Source organism: Lissotriton vulgaris, chromosome 8, assembly GCF_964263255.1.
Source record: "Lissotriton vulgaris chromosome 8, aLisVul1.2, whole genome shotgun sequence".
Lineage (NCBI taxonomy): Eukaryota > Metazoa > Chordata > Amphibia > Caudata > Salamandridae > Lissotriton > Lissotriton vulgaris.
This window is the reverse complement of record NC_141696.1, coordinates 624,064,526-624,090,543: the sequence shown is the minus strand read 5'-3', so window position 1 is coordinate 624,090,543 and position 26,018 is coordinate 624,064,526. Positions and strand designations below refer to the sequence as shown.

Here is a 26,018-nt window from a genome sequence, read left to right as displayed (position 1 = left end):
AAAAGGAACCTGTCAAAGTGTATAGTGCTCTGTATTAAAATCTAATGTGCACTGGCTAAGAAGCAGCCCCCTGAGGGCCTGTGGGAATTCCACAAAGGGCCAAAGGTGCTACAGCATCTTTGGCATGATGGGTGCCTGTTCTACACATCTAACAGTCTACGACATGGGTATTGGTGTATTTTCATGAAACACTACTGCCTTGATAGTCAATTCTGGGGGAAAGGTCACTTTACCAGCTTGGTTCTGCAGGACTCAGGGCTGAGTTCACTCTCCATATCATTCTCCTTCGGGAGATACTGCTATATTATCTATACTAAAGAAGAGGAATCTGTGATTATAAGTATCCATAAGGTTCACAAGTTACTTAGCTTTGTTAATGCTCTTTCTGCTGAATATTCTGTCTAACCATAGATTTACCCTTCCACCTCTCCATTCTATGGATTAGCCTATTTACCATGTAAAATGGTACAGAGTTAGGGATCAGTACACTATATCAGATATTTTGTTCTATGCTTCGCGTCTTGAGGGTGTGGGGTGCGAAAGAAAAAGATGATGCAAGAAATTGACTTCAGCACGCAGGAGTGGCGCTTATATGTGGCTCCACTTCACACTTCAGGTATGAAATGGAGTCACCACAGAGCCTTATGATACCACATACTGGCAGGCTGGACCACCGCCGGAACTATTCTCTGACTCCAATCTTCCACACGGGGATATTTTAACGGAGAGAAATCCAGTCGCGTCCGGCACAGATAAGAGCAGTTGTGTGGGGTGAGAAGCGGGGAAGTCGATATACGACAGGATAAGTTTAATTACATTTTTTAAAATTAAACCACTTACTTTGAGCTCCCCGCATCGCCAAATCGGCAATGCGGCAAGCACAAGGTAGGTTGTTTTATTAAAAATAAAAAATGACTGGCGAGCACGAGGCCCTTGGCCCCCCGGGCCCGCCACGCAGCCAGGCCCGGGGCGCCGACACAGACCGGGGCGCTACCAGGAGCCGCAGCCCAGCCTCCCCCGGGGACGGGGTTGAGAGAAAGCAGCCGTCCGCTGCAGGTAAGGCCACTGAACCCCTCCACCATGCCAGTCTGTAGCGGCCCGGGCAGCGTCTCCCCAGGCACCACCCTCCCTTTGCTGCCCCCACCCTACCAAAGAAATACATCCCACAGGAAAAAAAATGCATCCAAATGTGGGTGAAGGAGCCGCTCGGCCCCCGGGAAGGAGCCCAGGGGGAGCACTCACTACTAACTTTTAGACTGGAAACTCGTGAGCTCCCCGCCATTTTGGGACCGTCTCCTGTTGTCGCTCTTGTCCTTGGTCCACCATCTTGCAAAACAGCAGACATTCTACTGTCCTCCCTTGGTGCTGTGACTGCGTCCCCCCTGCGACCCCACTTAATGGAACTCTGCTCTCCTGGTTTTTTGGGTCTCTTGACCTGAGAAAATCTACTATTTGTATATATATGTATTTAGAGATAACTCTAACCACTAGTATATGTAGTAGACCTTTTACTCACTACCATTCCTATGTGATTCTTAGAGTTTATCCATTTTGTATCTCTTCCTTGAGTGACTTTACAACTTGTGCATTTGCAATTTTTTTCTGATTCTATCTCTTCCTTGTGTGACTTTACAACTTGTACATTTGCATTTTTTTTCTGTTTGTATCTTTTATGTAACTCATGTAATCCTAAATCCTTATGTATGGCAACTGGTTCTTATGTAAAGCGCTCTGACACCTTCGGGTAATGTTCGCGCTATATAAAATCGCATTAAATAAAATAAATAAAATAAAACTTTTTCCGTCGTAGGTCGACTTCCCCACCCTGCCACACCACTGTTACCTGTGCCGGCTGCCACTGTAGAAATCTGTGGTTGGATGGCGTATCCACTAGAAAGAGCATTACCGAAGGTAACTTGTTCATACGCAACTTAAAGGTGAGCGTTCAACTTTTGGAAAAGGTTTGCCAGTGCACAGCAGCACCTGCCGTGCTTTTTTAGTATATTTTGATCATTTGAGTTGCAAACCTTTTTTGTTGAAACCTGCAAATTATGCAGCAGTTGGTGGATTATGTGGCACGAGTGCTAAATTCATATTAACTGGAACACGCTGCTTACACAAAATCACATTATTTTATCAGTCGTGACCAATAGAGTTTCGACTAGGGTGCTGTCCAGAAACGTCACCTCACTAAAACATAGGTGATATTTGACAGTGTTTCATTTAAAACACAGAAAATACTGGGAGAAGAAAACTTTTAAACGGCCTTTTTAATTGTCATTCTTAATCTAACAGTTTTCAAGTTTTAAGGGGTGCTCCTGCACCACCTGGACTCCAAGTTCCAGCGCCAATGAATTCTAGTGGCAATGCTTACAATTAACAAATAAAAATGGGAGCACACTGGCCCCGTTTCATGTTTTACTTATTTAGAAAAAATGAACACAGAGCATTGCAACAGATTGTATCTCAAACAGGTGCACAGCGCATCGAGTACACTAGGGGGCATAAGACTTCAGTAGAACGGAGGGAAGCTCCAACCTCTGGACCACTCCTATTTCCTGTAGGTATCTGAGCAATCATTGACTAGTCGGATTGTACATTGACACTTCGCTTGGCCTGCACGAGATCATTTTTTGGCGCCAGTTACTTCAAAAGAAACAGAGCTCTCTGTGGGCCTGGTCGCCGATCCGCTCTGTTGCTCCGGGGGTATCAGCTCTACGCACAACAATGCTGCAGAACAGGAGCCAATTCACGCCTTGGTTCAAAGGGTTACTTTGCTTCTTTGGGGCCTTCCTGCTCACTTTGTTGACTTGGCTGCTCATATCAAACGTCTATAAAGGTACAGTACACCATTCATTTGAAGTGTTTTTTATTCATGATCGTTCTGGTGGCAGCACGCGACGGGGACGAGCGAGGTTGAAGTATGTGGAGCTACCGTTTCGTCTTTTTGTCTTTTATCCTTTATGGCAAACGCACAGCGAGGAGCATGACCTCATTGTAACGTGAAAAGGGGTAGATAGGCAGCAGGCGCACTTCAAAATGACTGATTGCCTGTCTGAGAATGAAAGCTCAAAAATGAGGTGACCAGATGACTCTATGTCGTCAGGCAATCATTTTTCCAGTTCTGGGTTTTGATATACCATATCAATGTATTCTGGAAGCTGAAGTCTTGGTTCATTTTAATTGAGGAAATTGGACCAAGATACCTGATAAAAACAATATGTATGGAAAAGCAATGTCCAGGGATGTTAAAAAAGGTTTCCCAGTGACATGGAGCCATCTGTTCACCCTATAAATGATCACTGGTGTTTTATGATCGAATGATTAGTTATTTGATAGAGCAGTGTGAAACTGCCACAAACGTGCCTTAAGAGCATCCAGGACCCATTCTACATGTCATGTTTAAGATTCGGCATGTCAATGTCGACATCGGACTGGGTAGCATAAAATGTCTTCAGCTATTCCTTGCTTTTTACCCAACAACACTTTACATGTTGTGACCTACAGTTTGATGTTCCATTTATAGGAAAGGGCCCTCTGTCCTGCAGTCGTGCAAAGCACTGTTGTCCAGGGCTGACTGAATACTTCAGGCTGATAAGGGCCAAGGCAGGACACCTGACACCCACGGAATTCTGATCAGATAGTTCTAATTTCCAGTATTGTCATTAGGCTTGCTTTAGGAAGACAACATCCACGTTATTTTGATAATGAGGTACTTTTGCTCTGTATTTCATTTTAGAAAAAGCTATGGTGTTTAAAAAAGGGGGTTTGTTTTATTGGTGACTGAGGACTCTAACACCCAATTTCAATTCAATTTCGTTTTTTATTTGTTAAGGAACTCCTACGGAAGTCCACAAAAATGCATCAATACAGTACGAAAGACATATTTTAAATACAATACAAAAAATATTTCCCTTTTTTTTGCTAAAATACAACGATAGATTAAAAAGTGGGAGAGAAGGGTGAATATACTTTTTAGGTCTCGCCGGTCAATGCGCATGCACATTGAGCGGAGCGAGACTATAGGGGCTTAAACAGAGGTTAACTAGACTGGCGATTTGATGCTGTGCCCGTGCGCTTTTAGGTCAATGCGCATTGAGCTAAAATGCGCATGCACATCAAAAAATCGCCAGCCATCTGTTCCCCAGCTTGGCGCCTCCGCTCCTGCTCTCTCCTGGCTGCTCCTCCCCTAATTATTCACCGCCGGCCGGCCGTACTTTCACTTTCACGGCCGGTAGGCCGTGTCTCGTTTTTTTTTTTGCTTGTTTAAACTTGCAAAGATTTACTGTTATTACTAACACCAGCTTGTTTTAACTTTTAGGTATGCTCTGTTCCACAAATGCAGAAGTCCTTTGTTCCCCCACTGAAGCAGCCCTCCCCACCTCTCATATGCACCTTTATTTATTTATTTATTAGCTGTCCTGTGTGCTTCAGCTTGTCGTCTCCTGGGCAGACTCATCCCCACTTGCAAAGATTTATTGTTATTACTAACACCAACATGTTTAACTTTTAGGTATGCTCTGTTCCACAAATGCAGAAGTCCTTTGTTCCCCCGCTGAAGCAGCCCTCCCCTACCTCTCATATGCACCTTTATTTATTTATTTATTTATTTATTTATTTATTTATTTATTAGCTGTCCTGTGTGCTTCAGCTCGCTCATCTCCTGGGCAGACTCATCCACCTCCACCGCCCTGCTTCTTATTTCAAGGAGCGTACCTTTTAACAGTCCAGCTGGCTCGTCTTCTTCGCTACCTACTCCTTCCCCCTGCTTTTATTACGGTGAATGTGCCTTTCAACAACTTCTAGAATGGATTGCACACAGCTGCGGCTGGCTCGTCTCCTTGGGTGCCTCCTCCCAGTATGTCCAGCACAAAGGAGCAACCTAGCCTGGTGCCATGTGACCTTCAGCCAACCGGGTGCACATTAACTGTGCCAGAGGTTTACGGGTGTAGGAGGGCTAGCAGAGCTTACTGCACTGAGGAACATGCAGAAAAACATTGGCTCCCGGTGGGGTTTAAGGCCAGGTCTCCACACAGTTTTAGGCATCTTTATTTCACGGCTCCGCCCCGCACCCACTTCAATTCCCCTCACATCATGTGAGGTTCCCACCTCCAGCAGCTCGGCCCCTTCTCTCCCAAGACGGCCCCCGGGGTCCGGCGCACATCAAAGGTGCCGCTCCAAATTCCATGAGCAGGTTTCAAAAGAAGCTCTCGGATTGCAGCTTGGCTCATTAGCACAATAAACCTGCAGATGAAACTGTCCAGCTTCTTTTGAAACATGCTCGTGCAGAAAAGTGTGGGGATAATTATTTGTTTTATCTCTGTGCGCAGAGTGACGTCTTTCAGCTTCACCATTTCAAGAGATAAACACACGCTCAGTTTCATCTGTGTATGACCTGCCGGGATCTAGGCGGAATCCTAGCATGTCGTCCTAAACATTTATCTTTCCAATGTTGGTACATTGTTCAGGGCTCTCCACTGAATAAGAGAAATGTTGAATAAATATGTTTTATGTGAAGAACTTCGGATTACACAATAGTAATGTAGTTGAGCTCCTCCTGTGTGCCAGCATATATTCCGGTTGGTGCAGACTTTGACTGTCGTCATCTGTGCATGCCATGCAGCACCTCTCAGGTTTTCCCCATCTGACTCTCTCCCTCACACACATGTTTGCACCCGCCCCCTGTGACGTCACGTCTCACTCTGCACACTGCAGACCTGCATGGCCAGGCTCCTTTGCTCTTTAAAACTTGTCCTTGCTGAAGATAGCATCTGCCAACACCTGCTGAAAGGTGGTGCGCACTCCGAGCAAAGGTATCACTTCATTGCCACTGTTTGCAGCAAATGGACACTTTTTAAAAAATCCAACCCTGCTCTCTAGAGATGTGGCCTAACGACCAGAGCTGCCATCTAAGTCACGTGTTTCATGCCAAATGCTATAGGTGTCACATTCGCGAAAGTTATAACTATTGGCATTGTAAATGACAAAGCTATCAATTTAGCTATTTTAAAAACCAACAAATAAATAAAATATTTGTCATTTACAAGACCAATAGCTCCAACTTTTCTAATGCGAGACCTATTGCATTTCCAATGCTTGTTATACAGAGCAAACGTCTTCAATATCCAACTATTGGACATTAACACCTGATAGCGAGATTTTAAATATTTCCTAATAGATAGCCAGAAAAGTTTTAAAAAATTGGAATATCCTATAACAGACTATTTCATTTGGTCAGGATAAAACTAATATTCGGGCCTCCTGGGCAGAATGAATATTAAATTTAATAAATGATGGTCTTAAAAAAATACGCCATAAGTTAATGAGGGCGGAATTTTAACCTTGAATATTGATAGGACATGACTAAAATGGCATCTCCCGCACATTACAAAAAAATCTGTTCAGAGCTCCAGCCTGGGAGGCCGCCTTACCAACAAATAGTTTAATATGTTCTGAAACTCGCCCATTTTTTAAAAAACCTTTCCCAGGTACAAATATGAGTCAACCAGTTCTAGTTCTTCATGCCCTAACTGCCACTTATACCCTTTCTTTATTCTATGACCTTTTTTACGGAAGATACAAATTTTACTTTTGGAAATTTTAATTTTCAGGAAATGGTCCTCTGCATATTTATTTAGGGCATCCAGTCGATGTTGCAAGCCAATAGGAGTTAAATCAAAAATTGCAACGGCGTCTGCATAAAGTAGGGAACCTTTGGACAATGTACCACTTCTAGGAGCATCCCCCCTCTCTGAATTTAATGTGCCTGGGAGATCATATATATGAAAGAAAAACAGAAGAGGAGGCCAACATGCAACCCTGCTGCAGCTCATTATTAGTCTTGACCCTACAAGATAGACCTTGCGGGCCTCCCATCATCACTTGACACCAAGTGTCTGTATGTAATTCTATCAAGAGGCCCAGGAGATAGAGTGGCATTCCGAGATGGCGAAGCTTTCTCCACAGCGTTTGACGATCCACTTTATCAAACGCCCTGGAGAAATCAATGAAAGCCGTATAAACTGGCCTGCTTTGTGAGAAAGTACATTTCTCTACGATGGTCTGGACAGTCGCAATGTTGTCCAGAGTTTCATGGTTCTTTCTAAAGCCTGCCTGTTCAGGGGGTAAGATGTTCTGATCATTGGCCCATTGCTGCTGGTGACAGAGTATGCTTTTTGCAAATAGTTTGCCAGAAGCGTCCAACAACACGATCTGTCTAAAACTAGTAGATTGACTCTTCGGCCCTTTTTATACAAGGGAACTATAATACTCCCCTTCCAAGAGGATGGGATGTTAAAAGTTCAGAAGCAAAAGTTAAACAATGGAGCTAGAAAAGCTCCCCAAGCCGCTGGTTCCTTTTTAATTAACACAGCCCAGATTCCATCTGGCCCTTGTGCGCCGAAATTTCTAGCATTCTTTATGTAACCCACTACTTCATCCCTTGATGAGGGACCATATACTATAAGAGAAGACTCCTCTGTGGCGGGCATCAGAAAAGGTACTGAACCATTATTTTTATATAACAAGTGCAATATAGGCCACCCACTCCCTTTCTAGGATCAGAATAGGCAGAGCCCACTGTCTTGAATCGCAGTATTCTGCGAGCAGGTGCCAATATTTCTTTGAGTCTTTTGTTCTTGGTGCTTCCCTCGACCCAATCCATTTGGCATCAAACTCCCTTCTTTTTTCTCTTAAGTTTATAATGATTTCTAGCTCGCTGAGGCAGCTGATTTCCTGTTGTTTGCCAATGGAGAATTGTGAATGTTGTTTTCTGACTAAACGGTTAATTTCTTGATTTAATGCTTTAAGCAGCTGCAAACCCTACTTTGCAACACAGGGGCCAGTTGAGTCAGTACTTACATTTTTTATCTCCTTCATTTGTGCCTCAAAAAACTGTATGATGTTTAAGGAATCAGAACCCTGCATTTCTACGTGACTTTTCTTCACTATCATACCTACCTCGGTGGTATCTTTTGGGGTCCAAAAGGAACGTCCATTAGCTTCATTAAAAACCACAAGCCCTGGTCCAGGTTCCCTTGGTTCAAGTGGGTAAATTAAAGGCTATTGTCAAACCCATTAAACTGTGGTCACTCGATATTGACGCAGAAACCACTAGGTTTTCACAGGCCCCAAACATTTGGTAGGAGACAACCATGTAGTCCAATAGGCTTTGTATATGATGGGAGTTGAAAGTAAAATCTGCTATTTTATCATGCGGTACCCCCCCCATTTAAAATGACCAAGTCCATGCTTCTAATATTATCAAGCAGGAGAAGACCTCGTTTGTCCGTTTTTATTTTATTTGGGAGTAGAGAATCTGGAATATTCCAGATTTCATCTTTGTCTGGATTGGCATAAGTCTCCAGTGCAGAATTTGAAATTTTCGCGTTCAGATCTCCCACTAATACAACCAAATGGCATTCTTCCATGGTAGCTATCTCATGAATATATGAGAAGAGTGTACTTAATAAATGGTCAAAGTTTCTCCCTGGAGTGATATGTAGATTTGCCACTAGAAAGAAAATAAGACTGCCAGTTTCTCCCAAACATGACAGCTTGAGGCAAAGACAAAGATTTGATAGATGGCGAAAGACTTTCTGATTCCAGTTAATCATATTATTGAGCAAGATGGATACCCCCCGCTAGCATGTCCCCTTTCGGAGTGCTTGGCATAACAAGAGAAAACAAAAAAGCCATCACAATCAAAATCTTTACCCAACCATGTTTCTTGTAAACATATAATCGAGGGATTAAAGGACTAAAAAAAAAAAAATTCTCCTCTTTATGACCTAAACCTGCCATATTCCTGGATAGAAGTACCCCCGCTCCCCTCCCCAGCTACCTCAAAGAACCACTTCTTTCTACCTCCAGACAGTTGGTGTTCAAGGTTTTTGCAACCCATCTCCACTGAGCCAAATCATCATCCATGTCTGTGTCCTGATAGGTACCTATGGAATCTGACACCAAATTTATTGAGCGACCCCTTTTGTTTAATGAGACCATAATATTTTTATCATTACCCGTTGGGAACTCCGAGTCGGGGCCTAAAGCGTCTAACACCACAGGAGTCCCGGACCTCTGTATTTTCGGGTACTGAAATGTAGGGCACAAAGTGGGATATTCTTTAGACTCTAGTACAGGCATTGAATCCAGCCCTCATTTAAAAAAATGCTCGCAGCTCTGCATGACCAAATTTGCCACTATCAGAGAGCTAAAAATTACCCTGGAATAAAAGACGCTCTCATGCAGGTTAATCTTCACGGACAAGATATCATTACTTTCCACCAGCTTTAGTGCCTCTATTTCAGAAAAGAGCTTAAGATCGAATCCTCTGTTTACTGGACAGGATTCATCATCAAATAGCCAGATAAAATCCACGATGGAAGAAGAGACATTCTGCTCCACATTTTCTTTCTTTACAGCGTCTCTTGGACGGATCGATAGAGGCACTCTAACACCAAGACTGACAGATTGTGCATCCTCATTAAACTGAGTGGTTAGGTGCGACACTGTAGTGGTAAATGGAATATCTGACTTTCTGTTATGCGATGTTGTTGTCCCTCTGAAAGTTCTATTAGATCCCATCTGTAAGTTGCCCAGTACATGCAACCCCACTATTAGGCTTGCATCCACTCTGGGCCCCAATGCTCTGGGCCATGTCCGATGTATAGCAGCCCCACCTCTCTTTTAAAATCCCCCTACTCAAGGGAGCGCACGACTCACTGGTCAGGAGGGAATAAGGTACTTGTGGAGACTGCAACGCAGGACTTGATGGAGTATCTGCCATTCCTGTCACCCCCATTCTCCCATCTGATGTAAAATGTACTATAGTTGGGTCTCTATGAGCACCTTCCTCAATTTAAGACCTCCCTCCTCCATTATAATTTGGGGATCACTCTGACAATCGGGGATCCGTGGGAAATGCAATTTTGCCATTTTCCATTTTGGGAATCGTCTTATCTTTTTATGTTTCATTTTCATATTATCCCTTTAGGATTTATTGCGAGACCTCCCTTCTTCCTAGCTTTTAACCCTCTTTCCCCGATGAAGAAGGGGGTTGACCCTGTGAGGTGGAAGGGGATGGGGCCTCCCCCTCCATCTCTCCCCTACCTTTTTGCCCCACATAGCTCCTGATTTTCTCATCTTTCTCATTATCCATACTGTCCCCCTCTTATCCCTTGATGAACAAAGGGTAAGGTTTTAGTGTGACATTTCCCAGAGGGGGGCCCACTTTGGACTCCCCGAAGAATGAGTTTAAACAATGCTCTTCCTTGTCAAGAATACTCAGAGGTTCAATGGTGGGCAATAGGAAAAGGGGTATTACTGCTTGAACAGACACATCTCTCAGCTCTCTCAGGGGAACTGGCGAAAGAGTCCTAGCATCTGTCTCCCGTTTGCATACATATCTTAGGCGAAGAGTTAATGATGTCAAATTTTGTTACCTTTTGCACTTTGAACAGCATTACAGAAATCATTTCAAGCATGTGGTCTTAACCTAATACATATTTCTCCAGTAAAGACAGGATGGAACCTAGTATTCTTTCAATACAGACCAAATATTCAGAGGGCACGTCATGGTTCTCATTTTCATTTCCCGGCTTCACTTGTGAACAAGGCAAGAAAACATCATGTACATCATGTGCATCGTAATCAGACTCCGGGGAAGTACCAATCAGGTGACTTGTGCTATAATATAAAAAAGGCAGTGAGAGTCGTCTGGGGGAGGAGCTTACAATTGGGGTGTTCTTCTCCCTAAATCTACTCTTAGAATAACCAACTTTTTCAACTTGATCATAAGGGACTTCCCAAACCCTTGATTGTACTTCTATATCAATGTCTGGAAGTGTAAAGTCTTCCCTTGGTAGAGTTTTCCGCATGGCGTTACCTTCTCATCCATAACCAGAACGTTCCCACCTAAAACCTTCCAGGGGCCTCTGGTACGCCCAGGTGCACAGTCAGCGCTTAATCCCTTGTCAGCACCCCCCTGCTCCGGAGAGACAACAGATGCAGCCACAATCATACTATTAGATGTTTCCCTATTTAGGGTAGTGTTTAGATGACTCTGCTGGTTAAAAAGATGTTCCGAGTCCAGTTTTGAATAAAAGTCAATGACTGATGCGGTAAATGAACCAGCAGTAAGACGCTCTAAGTTTGATTGGTTTAGAGAGATGTGTTGTTTACTCTGCTGGCTCTGTTGGGTTGAAATGGTGGACACGAGAAACAGGACCCATATTTATACATAGAGGGGGATCAGATAGCTGCCCACTTGAGCCGTCCTCCACTCCCAAATTTGTCTGAGTCGCGGCCCCTTTGCCGTACTTTGTCTGAACCCCCGGAATGCCATAAGGGATGTAGGAAGGTGGAATCTGACTATATGGTTACCCCAACTTTTTTCCTGGTGTTTTGCTGGTTTTCGACATAGTTGGCCCTGGACCCTGCTATTCAGGGCCCCGGACTATCTGCTTTCTCTATAAAATGGACTCCATGTATTTTAGGTACATACCACATTGGTTACTGGGTCACCCTTGTGAGCCCCTGTATAATGTACCATAGGTACCCAGGGCATAGGGGCACCCTAGGCCTACCAGGGGCTGGAGCATGTATTGTGCCACCCCTGGTTTGCCTTCCAAACTGACACCACAGGTCTGTTCACACAGCCTGGGTAAGGTGGTGTAATCACCCCTTACTTAGATATAGTATACCTATATCTACCTTTACATATAGACACATATACACCTATAAGCCACTCCTATGGTAGGCCTCGACAATCCTGGAGGCAGAGTGCTTGGTTTTATGTGAGAGGGTGCCCTAGCATGAAATGAGCCCCTCTGCAGCTTTCTAAACCATCTCCTTATAGCTGTTCTATGATATAGCCATACCATATATTCTTAAATGCATTATAATCCTCGCGGTTAATGCTAACTTTGGTTTGGCTTTATTAAAACATGTTGTGTAAGATGTCAAACACTTTGGAATACTACCCCCGCCAATTCTGATGGTGGGGGTAGCATTCCACCCCTCTAGAGGGAAAGACATGTATGTTACTGCTTTACCCGGTTAAAGTTAAACAGAGCCTCAGCATCACAAAATGGATGCTGCTGCCACAGACACGAGTTTGATCTCCTTTTGCTGGGGGAAACTCCAGCAAGGGCGGCCTGGACAATGTGGGCCCGATTCACAGAATGAACTTACTACTTTTGGCATTCACAGAATGCACTTACTCATTTCGGTATTCACAGAAGTTAGGACTACTAACTTTAGGACTCCTAAATGCCTTCTGTGAATACCGAAAGTCTTAAAATTAGGATTTTTCTCAATTTAGTAGTAGTAAAGTTAGGACTCCTAACTTTAGGATGCCTAAATGCCTTCTGTGAATACCGAAAGTCTTAAAATTAGGATTTTTCTCTATTGAGTAGTAGTAAAGTTAGGACTACTAACTTTACTACTACTAAATTGAGAAAAATCATAGGGGCATATTATCAAGGGGGTTTATCTCCGCTTTTTTGGCTTTGAAAGCCAAGAAAGCGGAGATAAAATTATCTCCCTATTACCAAGCTGTCGCTAACACCAGTTAGTGACAGCTAATAGGAGATAGCGACCATCTAGGGCCCCGCTTTGCATGTCAGTGATATTTATCACTAATGACATGCAAAGTGGGCGTGCCAAGATGTTAGCGACTGGAAACAGTCCCTAACATCGCTATCTCCTATTACCAACTTTTGGAGATATTCGCGCTAAGCGCGAATATCTCCAAAAGCTAACACCTGCCCTGAGCAGTTCTTAGCCATGTTATCCAATGGGAGGTGGATAACATGGCTAAGAGCATTTGCTCGATAATGCATGAATATCGCTGACTTTTCAGCGGTATTCATGCATTGCGGCCGTTTTTTATCGCATTTGCGATAAACCTTGCTAATAGCAAGGTTTATCTGCGATAAAAATCGGCGATGTGCGGCGATAATTTTGGTCTCTAAACAAGTTAGAGACAAAAATTATCGCTAGTTGTTGGTAATATGCCCCAAAATTTTAAGACTTTCGGAATTCACAGAAGGCATTTAGGCGTCCTAAAGTTAGTAGTCCTAACTTTACTACTACCAAATAGAGAAAAATCCTAATTTTAAGACTTTCGGTATTCACAGAAGGCATTTAGGCATCCTAAAGTTTGGAGTCCTAACTTTACTACTACTAAATAGAGAAAAATCCTAATTTTAAGACTTTCGGTATTCACAGAAGGCATTTAGGAGTCCTAAAGTTAGTAGTCCTAACTTCTGTGAATACCGAAATTAGTAAGTTCATTCTGTGAATACCAAAAGTAGTAAGTGCATTCTGTGAATGCCAAAAGTAGTAAGTTCATTCTGTGAATCGGGCCCTAGGTTTCTTGTGCAGGGAGGTGCCAGCACCTCCCCAGACAGGGGTTTTGTGTATTGGGGCAGGGAGGGCGGCATTCAGTAAATGCATCTAGACACGGCCTGGGGCACACAAGGTGCTCCATGCATAGCCCGGTTCAAACCAGTTGCTGGGGCACTCCAGCCCCAGCTCTGGTGCAAAACTGGACAAAGGGAAACGGGTGTAACCACCCCCTTCTCAGGTCCACCCATAGGAGGGACCTAGTCAGGTAATCCAGCCCCCATCCTTAGTATAAGTATGGGAGCTGTGTCCCCAGGACTTCAGATTATCCAGGAACGAAAATTGATACAGAACTCTTGGACCTTCGACATTCTATTCTGACTGGAAGACATCTCCCTTGTGGTCAAGGAGTGACCACCCTGTTCAAGCAGGCACCATCAGCAACTTTGCCTGTCTGCAGTTTCAAGGCTCGCTCCAGAACCCAAAGACTCTGTGACTCAAGAACTAGATTTCCAGACTTCTCTGACCCTGACCCACATCCACAGCAAATCTGAGACCCGTGGCAGGCACGAGAGATGTGGGACTGGACATCTTTGACATCCTGCATTTTGCTACCTGTACTCCTTTTCTGAAGCCTCAGTAAGTTGTGCATTGAGGTACGAGAAGCCCCAGCCCGAGCATCATCTGAACCTAAGCTCAGGCTCCCACACTCCGCGAGTGTCCCGTGGGCCCCAACTTTACATTTGTGCTTGATGCGTCTTCCCTTTTCCTTGCCCATTGGCTAGTGAGCCCCCTAAAGACGCCATCTTGAATCTAACTTGCGATCCTGGTTGCCCCAGGCTTGCTCGAGCTTCCCTGAAAAGGAGAAGCACCACAGACCTTGCTGGTCTGCAACAGAGCCAATCTCGACATCCTGCGTGGGTTGCGGTTGCCAAGGCTTGTTGGCCTAACGGTGAGTACAGAAGACCCAGATCACTTTCCAGTGCATCTGACCATTCTGATTCATCAGTGGGGTCCAATGCCTCTGCTCTGAGGAGAATGCCTTCACCTCAGCGAAGGGAGCATAAAGCTAGGATGAGAGAAGTCAAGCTTAGGATCAAGAGGCAAGAAGTTGCCCTTGCAAAAGAGACCCTGGCTCTTGAAAGAGAGAAGAAATTGTGTGGGCTAGAGCCCACTGGTGGCAGCATAGTACCTAGAGATAGGGAAAGGTCTCATGACCATAGAAACATGAACAAGATTGTCTCTCCCTATCAGGTTGGGGATGACATCCACAAGTGGATAACTGCTTTGGAAAGGGCCTGCTAAGTGCAGAAGGTCCCCAAGGAGCAGTGGGCAGCAATCTTGTGGCTCTCCTTTTCAGATAAAGGCAGAGTTAAGCTCCTAACAGTTAGTGAACAGGATGCTGACAACTACACTGTCCTGAAGAGTGCTCTGATAGATGGGTTTCGCTTAACCACGGAGCAGTACAGGTTGCTGTTCAGAGACACCCAGAACACACAGACTCAGGACTGGACTGATTTTGTAGATTGTGCTACTAAGGCTCTGCAAGGCTGGTTACTGGGTTGTAAAGTAAATGACAATACAGGATTGTACAATTTGATTATGAGGGAGCAGATCCTTAATAATTTTCAAAACCCGCTTTTGCACCAACACCTGGTGGGCTCTGATCTGACCTCTCCCCAAGAATTGGGCAAGAAGGCAGACAAATGGGTCAGAACCAGGGTGAGGCCTAGAAATCAGGGTGGTGACCTGAAGAAAGATTTTACCCAACCTCAAGAGAAAGGTGGGGATAAATCTAAGGACAAATCCACTACAGGGCCCCAAAATTCCTCTGAGGGGGGTGGGTCCCAAGCTCCTTCCTCTAATGTTAAGAAACCTTATTGCCATGTATGTAAACAACCTGGCCACTGGAAAACTGATAGCAGTTGCCCAAAATCCAGCAATAAGGAACATATTCCTCCAAGTAATACTCGAACACCTTCTGTTACTACTAGTAGTAATCCCCCCGGTGGTGGGAGCGCCCCCAAAACTTTGGCTTGGTTTACTTGGGGAACTCAGGTGGACTTTGGCCTAACCAGGTCCCCTACTACCGCAACTCTAGTCTGTGATAATGGCATGGGGTTTGCCAACTTCACTGCTTATCCCAATACCTTGGGCAAGTACAGAGAGGAGCCCCACATCGATGGTCAGACAGCTGTGGCCTATAGGGACACAGGGGCTAGCATCACCAGGGTGACTGAGAGACTAGTCCCCTCAGAATAGCTTTTACCTGGGTTTACACACCAGGTGACCAACATTGATGGAGTTAGGTCAGATCATGCCATGGCAGTAATACATCTCAGCTGGGGAGGTGTCACTGGCCCAAAGAGAGTGGCAGTGTCTACAAACTTGCCTGTAGATTGTTTACTGGGCAATGATCTTGAGATCTCAGCCTGGGCTGAGGTAGAGCAACAGGCCCATTCCAAAATGATAGGCCTTCCTGAAAAAGTTAGTAGGGCTGTGATGGTCACAGCCCAAACCCAAACAGATTTTTGTGTTGTGAAGCCTGAAACTATGGATCACAACTAAGCATGGGCGGAAAATCCGTTACGCTCGCGGATTTTGCGGATTTTCGGGAAATCCGCAATCCGCGAGATTTGCGGATTTCCCGCAAAATCCGCAAATTCGCACGCAGCGGATTTTTTTGGCGGCGCGCGGCGTTGGTGATACAATTTTTGCGGCGCGCGGCGTTTATCATCGTTTGCCGAGTTGTTTTTTTCGATAGTTTGCGAGTGCTGCGCCATTTTGGATCTTGCTGTGTGATCCCGCGGGAATTGGCGAGCGCGATTACGTCATCGCGGCTTGCCAGCGATAGTTTGTCAACGCGAGTACGGCGAGATCACGTCTCGCGGTACTTCGCAATTGCGAGATTTGAGATGCGGCGAGCGAAAATATAAATTTGCAATTCTGCACAAGAAATCCACCAGCAAGCAGCATAAACCTTCTAGAAATGATGATTTTTATGTGAATAACTCCTTAGTTTGACATTTGCCTGCACTTTTTTAGCGAGGAGTCCATTTTGGGGAGGGGTGCAGGGGGGTGGGAGGAAGGAAGTGCCCCACAGTCTTCAACTTCCTGTTCCTGTTCAGCAGGCTCCTCCCAGTGCTTTGTCCATCTCCTGGTCACTTTTCATTTGGATGTGCAGCTGGAAGGATTACTTTTTGTGGATGCTGCTGGATCTTTGGATTTGAGGCCTTTTTGACTTTCTTTGGATCACTGTTGGATTAGAAATTTTACAAGTAAGTTTGTTTGGGGCAATACAGTTGCTGCAATTAAAATTTTGGAATTTTCGATTTTTGGGCTGTTTTGGGGCCTTTTTCCCAGGGGTACTCAGTGGTGGGTGGACTGAGTCTTTCTGTGGGGTGTCTTGAATTTAAACATCATGGAGGGGCTGGATGGCTTGGGATTGTGCTTATTTTTCAGTGATTTTCGTTTTTTTGGGCTGTACTTGTGGCCTTTTCACCAGGGGTAGTGAGTGTTGCATGGGCCTAGTCTTTCTGTGGGGTGTCTTGAATTTAAACATCATGGAGGGCATGGATGGAATGGGATTGTGCTGATTTTTCTGTGTTTTTCGATTTTTGACCTGTTGTTGGGGCCTTGACCAGGGGTAGTGAGTGGTGCATGGGCCTAGTCTTTCAGTGGGCTGTCTTGAATTTAAACATCATGTAGGCCATGGATGGAATGGGATTGTGCTGATTTTGCAGTGTTTTTCGATTTTTGGGGGTGTTCATGGGGAGGGACATGCCATGTGGCTGGTGGCCATTTTGAGTGCAGCTACAGGCACTGGCCATGTGCTGGCAGGCAAGTGGCCATTTTGAATGCAGGCTTTGTTGTTAGGCCTCCAACCATTTTGCCTACTTTTCAACCTTCATTTATGCCCAGGGGTAGTGAGTCTTGCATGGGCCTAGTCTTTCTGTGGGTTGTCTTGAATTTAAACATCATGGAGGCCATGGATGGAATGGGATTGTGCTGATTTTGCAGTGTTTTTCGATTTTTGGGGGTGTTCATGGGGAGGGACATGCCATGTGGCTTGTGGCCATTTTGAGTGCAGCTACAGGCACTGGCCATGTGCTGGCAGGCAAGTGGCCATTTTGAATGCAGGCTTTGTTGTTAGGCCTCCAACCATTTTGCCTACTTTTCAACCTTTATTTATGCCCAGGGGTACTAGTGAGTCTTGCATGGGCCTAGTCTTTCTGTGGGTTGTCTTGAATTTAAACATTATGGAGGCCATGGATGGAATGGGATTGTGCAGATTTTTCAGTGATTTTCGTTTTTTGGGCCTGTACTCGTGGCCTTTTCACCAGGGGTATTTGAGTCTAGCATGGGCCTAGTCTTTCTGTGGGCTGTCTTCAACTTAAACATCATGGAGGGCATGGATTGAATGGGATTGTGCTGATTTTTCTGTGTTTTTCGATTTTTGACCTGTTGTTGGGGCCTTGACCAGGGGTAGTGAGTGGTGCATGGGCCTAGTCTTTCTGTGGGGTGTCTTGAATTTAAACATCATGGAGGGCATGGATGGAATGGGATTGTGCTGATTTTGCAGTGTTTTTCGATTTTTGGGGGTGTTCATGGGGAGGGACATGCCATGTGGCTGGTGGCCATTTTGAGTGCAGCTACAGGCACTGGCCATGTGCTGGCAGGCAAGTGGCCATTTTGAATGCAGGCTTTGTTGTTAGGCCTCCAACCATTTTGCCTACTTTTCAACCTTCATTTATGCCCAGGGGTAGTGAGTCTTGCATGGGCCTAGTCTTTCTGTGGGTTGTCTTGAATTTAAACATCATGGAGGCCATGGATGGAATGGGATTGTGCAGATTTTGCAGTGTTTTTCGATTTTTGGGGGTGTTCATGGGGAGGGACATGCCATGTGGCTGGTGGCCATTTTGAGTGCAGCTACAGGCACTGGCCATGTGCTGGCAGGCAAGTGGCCATTTTGAATGCAGGCTTTGTTGTTAGGCCTCCAACCATTTTGCCTACTTTTCAACCTTCATTTATGCCCAGGGGTAGTGAGTCTTGCATGGGCCTAGTCTTTCTGTGGGTTGTCTTGAATTTAAACATCATGGAGGCCATGGATGGAATGGGATTGTGCTGATTTTGCAGTGTTTTTCGATTTTTGGGGGTGTTCATGGGGAGGGACATGCCATGTGGCTGGTGGCCATTTTGAGTGCAGCTACAGGCACTGGCCATGTGCTGGCAGGCAAGTGGCCATTTTGAATGCAGGCTTTGTTGTTAGGCCTCCAACCATTTTGCCTACTTTTCAACCTTTATTTATGCCCAGGGGTACTAGTGAGTCTTGCATGGGCCTAGTCTTTCTGTGGGTTGTCTTGAATTTAAACATCATGGAGGCCATGGATGGAATGGGATTGTGCAGATTTTTCAGTGATTTTCGTTTTTTGGGCCTGTACTTGTGGCCTTTTCACCAGGGGTATTTGAGTCTAGCATGGGCCTAGTCTTTCTGTGGGCTGTCTTCAACTTAAACATCATGGAGGGCATGGATTGAATGGGATAGTGCAGATTTGTCAGTGATTTTCGTTTTTTGGGCCTGTACTTGTGGCCTTTTCACCAGGGGTATTTGAGTCTAGCATGGGCCTAGTCTTTCTGTGGGCTGTCTTCAACTTAAACATCATGGAGGGCATGGATTGAATGGGATTGTGCTGATTTTTTCTGTGTTTTTCGATTTTTGACCTGTTGTTGGGGCCTTGACCAGGGGTAGTGAGTGGTGCATGGGCCTAGTCTTTCTGTGGGGTGTCTTTAATTTAAACATCATGGAGGGCATGGATGGAATGGGATTGTGCTGATTTTGCAGTGTTTTTCGATTTTTGGGGGTGTTCATGGGGAGGGACATGCCATGTGGCTGGTGGCCATTTTGAGTGCAGCTACAGGCACTGGCCATGTGCTGGCAGGCAAGTGGCCATTTTGAATGCAGGCTTTGTTGTTAGGCCTCCAACCATTTTGCCTACTTTTCAACCTTCATTTATGCCCAGGGGTAGTGAGTCTTGCATGGGCCTAGTCTTTCTGTGGGTTGTCTTGAATTTAAACATCATGGAGGCCATGGATGGAATGGGATTGTGCTGATTTTGCAGTGTTTTTCGATTTTTGGGGGTGTTCATGGGGAGGGACATGCCATGTGGCTGGTGGCCATTTTGAGTGCAGCTACAGGCACTGGCCATGTGCTGGCAGGCAAGTGGCCATTTTGAATGCAGGCTTTGTTGTTAGGCCTCCAACCATTTTGCCTACTTTTCAACCTTTATTTATGCCCAGGGGTACTAGTGAGTCTTGCATGGGCCTAGTCTTTCTGTGGGTTGTCTTGAATTTAAACATTATGGAGGGCATGGATGGATTGGGATTGTGCTGATTTTGCAGTGTTTTTCGATTTTTTTTGTGCTCTATAACTGAACTGATGTTCCTCTGTCTTCCATTTTTTTTAGGTGCACAAGACTCAAGAGAACCACCAGTGCCAGGAAGAAGTCCTGCAGCGGTGTGTGTGTGCAGCATAACGTCACGCGACGTCACGTCTGGCCTCAGACAACTCTACAATTCGTGCAACTGCGGCCTGCTGTCTGACCTGCTCTGAAGAAGATGGCCCCGCCCCCAAAGAAAGTTCTCCGTAGCTCCTCTAGCAAGAAAGTTGCTAGTAAGGAGCAGAAGAAGCAAGGTACCAAGGAGGCTGGTGTGCCACCCGCCACGTTTTTTGGGAGCAAAAAAAAAAGTACGCCTGCTGCAGCAGGTTCTGCTGGGGACCAAGCTGGGAGCAGCACCCCTGCTCCATTGGGTTCAGTGCCTCCACCACCACGCCAACTTAAGTCAAAGCCCTTGAGTGCTTCAGAGGCAGTCAGTGTACTTCTCCAATCACCATCGACCAGTGATGTTGGCTCATCGCAAGAAAGTAGCAGCAATGTCCCTGAATCAACACAGCCGCAACAACAACACCATGTGCAAGTACACGCCCAAGTACATGTGGAAGGAGAGGCAGCAAAAGGAGATGCGCAAGCAAAGGTGCATGGAGGTTCACAAGTGCCCACAATAGTTGTTCCTCCCGAAGTAGGGGCACATCAGGAAATCGACAATGAAGCCGAGGTATCATTGGAAGCCACTCTTCCTGATGATCATTCATTGTCTTCCACATCCCTAGCAAGGAAAAGATCAAGGGGGGTGTCTACATCTTCTTCAAGCCCACCGCCTTCTGATGATCTGGATGACGAATGGGTACCACCACGGCAGCCTGAGAGTGAGGCACACCATGATCTGACACCGGTACCTAAGCGTAAAAGGAAGGTCGTCCAAAAACTCAAACCTATGGAGTGTGATGAGGCTCAACAAGAAGTGACAGATACTGCTGGTGATGAATCCTCTCACGATGACGACGAGCCAGTCATCACAAAGGTCACTGCAGCCCCACCGGGCATGCAGCAAAGAGACATTTTGACCCTATCCCGAGAAGCTGCTGAGCGTGATGATGATGTCGGCGAGGAGGCAATGGAAATGGAATCATTAGATTTGGAGTTAAGTAGTACACCAAAACCTACCGCTTCCATATTTCTTCGCAAGAAGGTACCCACCTCGTCCTCGACCTCAATTCGTGGTGGTGAAAGTGCAAAACGTACTGAAGTTCGGCAATCCACATCCTCCACTTCATCTGGCATTAGCAGCAGGACCACCACCACCAGTATCGCCGCCTCCTCCGGCCCCCGAAGACATTTCAAGTCTCCAGTTTGGGACTTCTTTAGTGTTTGCCCAAAAAATGAAAACGTAGCCATTTGTAGCATTTGTAAGCTTCGAGTTAGTCGTGGTAAGTTGGGTTCCAACTATGGTACCGGAGGCCAGAGAGGTCATCTTAGGAGAACGCACGATGTCCAATGGTTTGCGCACCTACACACGATCAAGGAAGCCGCAATTGCACGCAATGAAAACGTTGTTTTTTCATCTGGTGATGACGAGGAGGTAGAAGACGATTCAAACACTTCACTTACACCCAGTTCCCCTGTCAGCAGCACACCCCATGGGAGCCACACTAAGAGTGTGGGAGAGAGTGAGACATCAATGCGGAAAAGTTCATCAGCGAGCGTAACTGGGTCGAAGAGATCATCATCATCCCGTAAATCATTGGTCCAGGGCAACATTAAAAAGATGTTGTTTACAGAAGCGCAATATGAACGCAACCACCCAATGACCCGTCTGTATAACACTAAGCTGGCTAAAATGCTAGCTCTGGACCTTCTCCCTTTTTCTTTTGTAGAAGGGGTTGGTTTTCTAGAATTAGTGACAGCGCTCTGCCCTAAATGGAAGGTTCCTAGCCGGTTCTATTTTGCCCGAGTTGCGGTTCCAGCACTACATGAAGATGTTCTGAAGGTGATTGGGGCAGCTTTGCAGAAGAGTGCTGTTCACACTATACATCTGACAACAGACATGTGGACCAGTGGCGCAGGCGCTGATTACATGTGCATCACTGCACACTGGGTCTCTTTTTCAGGGGCTAAAGCAAAGCTAAACTCAGGTGTTGACACTAACATTGTTTTTAAAGGTGCTCGGAAACATGCAACACTAGCCATGTTTGGTTTGGAGAAACGTCACACAGCAGAAAACATTTTGGATGTCTTTAACACAAAGGTCCTTAACTGTCTGTCCCCACTAAAACGCAAGGTTGGTTATGTTTCCACGGACAATGGCTCCAATATAGTTAAGGCCATGAGGGACGGTTACTATTTCAGAGTGCCGTGTTTGGCGCACTGTATAAACCTGGTTGTCCAAAAATTCTTGGGTAATAAAGGCAGTGCAGCGTACGGTGTATTGGACACCTGCCGAAAAATGTGCAAGCATTTCAGCCATTCTTTTAAGGCCCGGAAGCAGCTGAGGAGCCTGCTATATCAACGTAAAATGCCAGTGAAAGCACTCATCCAGGAGGTGGTAACACGTTGGAACTCAACCTTCTACATGCTTGAGCGTCTGTATGAGCAGTATACGGAACTCGATCAATATTTCCTTAAAGAGGGTGCAGAGGAGCTGAGGATGGGTGGGCCGCAATGGAACATAGTTGAAAGCCTGACACGCATGCTTCGTCCTTTTGAGTTCTTCACGCGTGCAGTCAGCAAGGAGGACTCTAATTTGGGAAAAGCTATCCCATTGTTGTACATGCTGGAGGACCAACTGAAGGAGGTGTGTTCTGTGTTTAGAAAAGATAAAAACCAAGACTCTTTGCTTCTGGCCGAGCAATTATTAGAGCTCCTACAAGGTGATGAACGTCTTAAAAAGATCCACTCAGAACAGCATTACATTTGTGCTACTATTCTGGATCCACGCTACAAAAAGGCGCTGGCAGGCAAAGCATTCTTTCCTTTTGATGATGAACATGTTCTAAAGTACAAACGTTGGCTAGCCTTGTCAGCCAAGAAGTTTGAAACAGAACGGCTGGAAATTGAAGGAAATGGCAGTACATCAGCAGGCCATCCCCAGTCAAAACAATCCACTTCTGCACCTGTGGCTGTGGCACAAGTGACCTCTCAGCCGTTAAAGACACCGGCAACCGGATCATCTGCACGAAAGACAACAGAAACATTGGAGGCTGAAGAGGATTGGCTAGCTCTGCGTGGGTTTGGTTCTCAAAAGGTCAGAGGCACAGCAAGAGCTAAGCAAAGTGGAGGAACCTTGGATGAGGACCTTGAGTCGATGGTGAAGGACTATCTGAATGACTCAACAGAGGTCTATGTTAATTCTGACCCATTGGCGTATTGGCATGGGAAAAAAGAATTGTGGCCACAGCTCACCAACCTGGCTTTAAACTACTTGTCTTGCCCACTCGCAAGCGTGTCTTCTGAACGGGTTTTCAGTGCGGCTGGTGGGATTGTAACTCCCAAACGGAGCCGCCTCTCGCCCAAAAATGTGGAGAGGTTAACAATGATCAAGATGAATCAGCACCTCATACCACCAGATTTCAGAGTACGAGAGAGCGTGCCGGATGAAGAGGAGGTGGACAGCAACATAGATGAGGGAATTTCTACTCTGTCAGGTGACACTGAGCTCACCCTGCCTGAATTTGCAGAGTATGAAGACGAAGCCTTATTCTTATTCCTGGACCGTGATACCGACTTCGAGCCCTGAAAATGAGACAACGAATCAATAACTTTCTTTTTCATCCTTATTCACTTTTATTCCTGTGTGTCTGTCTTTCTTTGTTGTGCACAGTTAATATAATTCAAACTTTAATCAGATAATCACAAAAACAAGCCCATCAGCAGAACTGTCTTCACTTGTTTGCTAATTGATTTGAAGGTGCCGCAGTCTGCATTCCTCAGGTTCACAAGTTCAGAAGAACATGCTCCTCTATCCTCCTCCTCCAGACTCCTATTTCCATCAAAGCAGAGGGCTGGTTTACGCCCAATGAAGAAAGACTCAGCACTTGTGGGGGTGTTGTTCTACCTCTTTGCAGGTGAGTTGACGGGTCTGGGGCCATTGCTGGGAAGCACTAAAAGTGGTTTGGACCAAATCCGAGGCGGAAATTTTTTTGTGTTTTTGATGACTTGCTTGCCTTTGAGGTGCTCTTAGGGGGGGTTCCGTCTGTTTGTGGGTGAGTTTCGTGGTCTGGGAGCATTGCTGGGACACTCTAATCTTGATTGCATTTGCTTTTCAGGAAATCCGAAGTGCCAACCCCGACTTATGGCCTAGCTACGCAGCGCGTTTGGACCGAAGGCCCAGAAATATTGCAAGTATGAGATTTTGCTTTTGGCCTGTTTGGGGGTGTTATGCTTCTTGGCGGGTGGGTTGACGGGTCTTGGGGCATTCCTGGGAAGGTCTAATACCGGGTAGAAGTGGTTGGGACAAAATCCAGGCCGATTTTTTTTTTTGCTATTTCTGACATTTTGCTCTATGTAGCGTTTTCGGGGGCCTGTTTGGGGGGCTTCCTGGTGTTTGTGGGTGAGTTTCGTGGTCTGGGAGCACTGCTGGGACACTCTAATCTTGATTGCATTTGCTTTTCAGGAAATCCGTCGTGCCAACCCCGACTTATGGCCTAGCTACGCAGCGCGTTTGGACCGAAGGCCCAGAAATATTGCAAGTATGAGATTTTGCTTTTGGCCTGTTTGGGGGTGTTATGCTTCTTGGCGGGTGGGTTGACGGGTCTTGGGGCATTCCTGGGAAGGTCTAATACCGGGTAGAAGTGGTTGGGACAAAATCCAGGCCGATTTTTTTTGGCTATTTCTGACATTTTGCTCTATGTAGCGTTTTCGGGGGCCTGTTTGGGGGGCTTCCTGGTGTTTGTGGGTGAGTTTCGTGGTCTGGGAGCACTGCTGGGACACTCTAATCTTGATTGCATTTGCTTTTCAGGAAATCCGTCGTGCCAACCCCGACTTATGGCCTAGCTACGCAGCGCGTTTGGACCGAAGGCCCAGAAATATTGCAAGTATGAGATTTTGCTTTTGGCCTGTTTGGGGGTGTTATGCTTCTTGGCGGGTGGGTTGACGGGTCTTGGGGCATTCCTGGGAAGGTCTAATACCGGGTAGAAGTGGTTGGGACAAAATCCAGGCCGATTTTTTTTTGGCTATTTCTGACATTTTGCTCTATGTAGCGTTTTCGGGGGCCTGTTTGGGGGGCTTCCTGGTGTTTGTGGGTGAGTTTCGTGGTCTGGGAGCACTGCTGGGACACTCTAATCTTGATTGCATTTGCTTTTCAGGAAATCCGTCGTGCCAACCCCGACTTATGGCCTAGCTACGCAGCGCGTTTGGACCGAAGGCCCAGAAATATTGCAAGTATGAGATTTTGCTTTTGGCCTGTTTGGGGGTGTTATGCTTCTTGGCGGGTGGGTTGACGGGTCTTGGGGCATTCCTGGGAAGGTCTAATACCGGGTAGAAGTGGTTGGGACAAAATCCAGGCCGATTTTTTTTGTTGCTATTTCTGACATTTTGCTCTATGTAGCGTTTTCGGGGGCCTGTTTGGGGGGCTTCCTGGTGTTTGTGGGTGAGTTTCGTGGTCTGGGAGCACTGCTGGGACACTCTAATCTTGATTGCATTTGCTTTTCAGGAAATCCGTCGTGCCAACCCCGACTTATGGCCTGGCTACGCAGCGCGTTTGGACCGAAGGCCCAGAAATATTGCAAGTATGAGATTTTGCTTTTGGCCTGTTTGGGGGTGTTATGCTTCTTGGCGGGTGGGTTGACGGGTCTTGGGGCATTCCTGGGAAGGTCTAATACCGGGTAGAAGTGGTTGGGACAAAATCCAGGCCGATTTTTTTTGGCTATTTCTGACATTTTGCTCTATGTAGCGTTTTCGGGGGCCTGTTTGGGGGGCTTCCTGGTGTTTGTGGGTGAGTTTCGTGGTCTGGGAGCACTGCTGGGACACTCTAATCTTGATTGCATTTGCTTTTCAGGAAATCCGTCGTGCCAACCCCGACTTATGGCCTAGCTACGCAGCGCGTTTGGACCGAAGGCCCAGAAATATTGCAAGTATGAGATTTTGCTTTTGGCCTGTTTGGGGGTGTTATGCTTCTTGGCGGGTGGGTTGACGGGTCTTGGGGCATTCCTGGGAAGGTCTAATACCGGGTAGAAGTGGTTGGGACAAAATCCAGGCCGATTTTCTTTTGGCTATTTCTGACATTTTGCTCTATGTAGCGTTTTCGGGGGCCTGTTTGGGGGGCTTCCTGGTGTTTGT

At 46.0% G+C, this 26,018-nt stretch overlaps 1 protein-coding gene across 3 annotated transcripts in view; it reads left to right on the top strand.

The window, feature by feature from the left end:
• Positions 1-2,595: 2,595 nt before the first annotated feature.
• The window catches only part of ADGRG7 (adhesion G protein-coupled receptor G7), a 1,328,771-nt gene continuing 1,305,348 nt past the window's right edge, over positions 2,596-26,018 (top strand). For 2 of the 3 annotated variants that reach the window (XM_086934505.1, XM_086934506.1), the window contains exon 1: positions 2,648-2,839. In XM_086934505.1, the coding sequence (XP_086790631.1) occupies positions 2,728-2,839 (112 nt within the window). In that variant the 5' untranslated portion in view covers positions 2,648-2,727. Of the gene's footprint in view, positions 2,840-26,018 lie in introns of all 3 variants that reach the window. The other variant, XM_086934503.1, reaches the window with a different exon arrangement.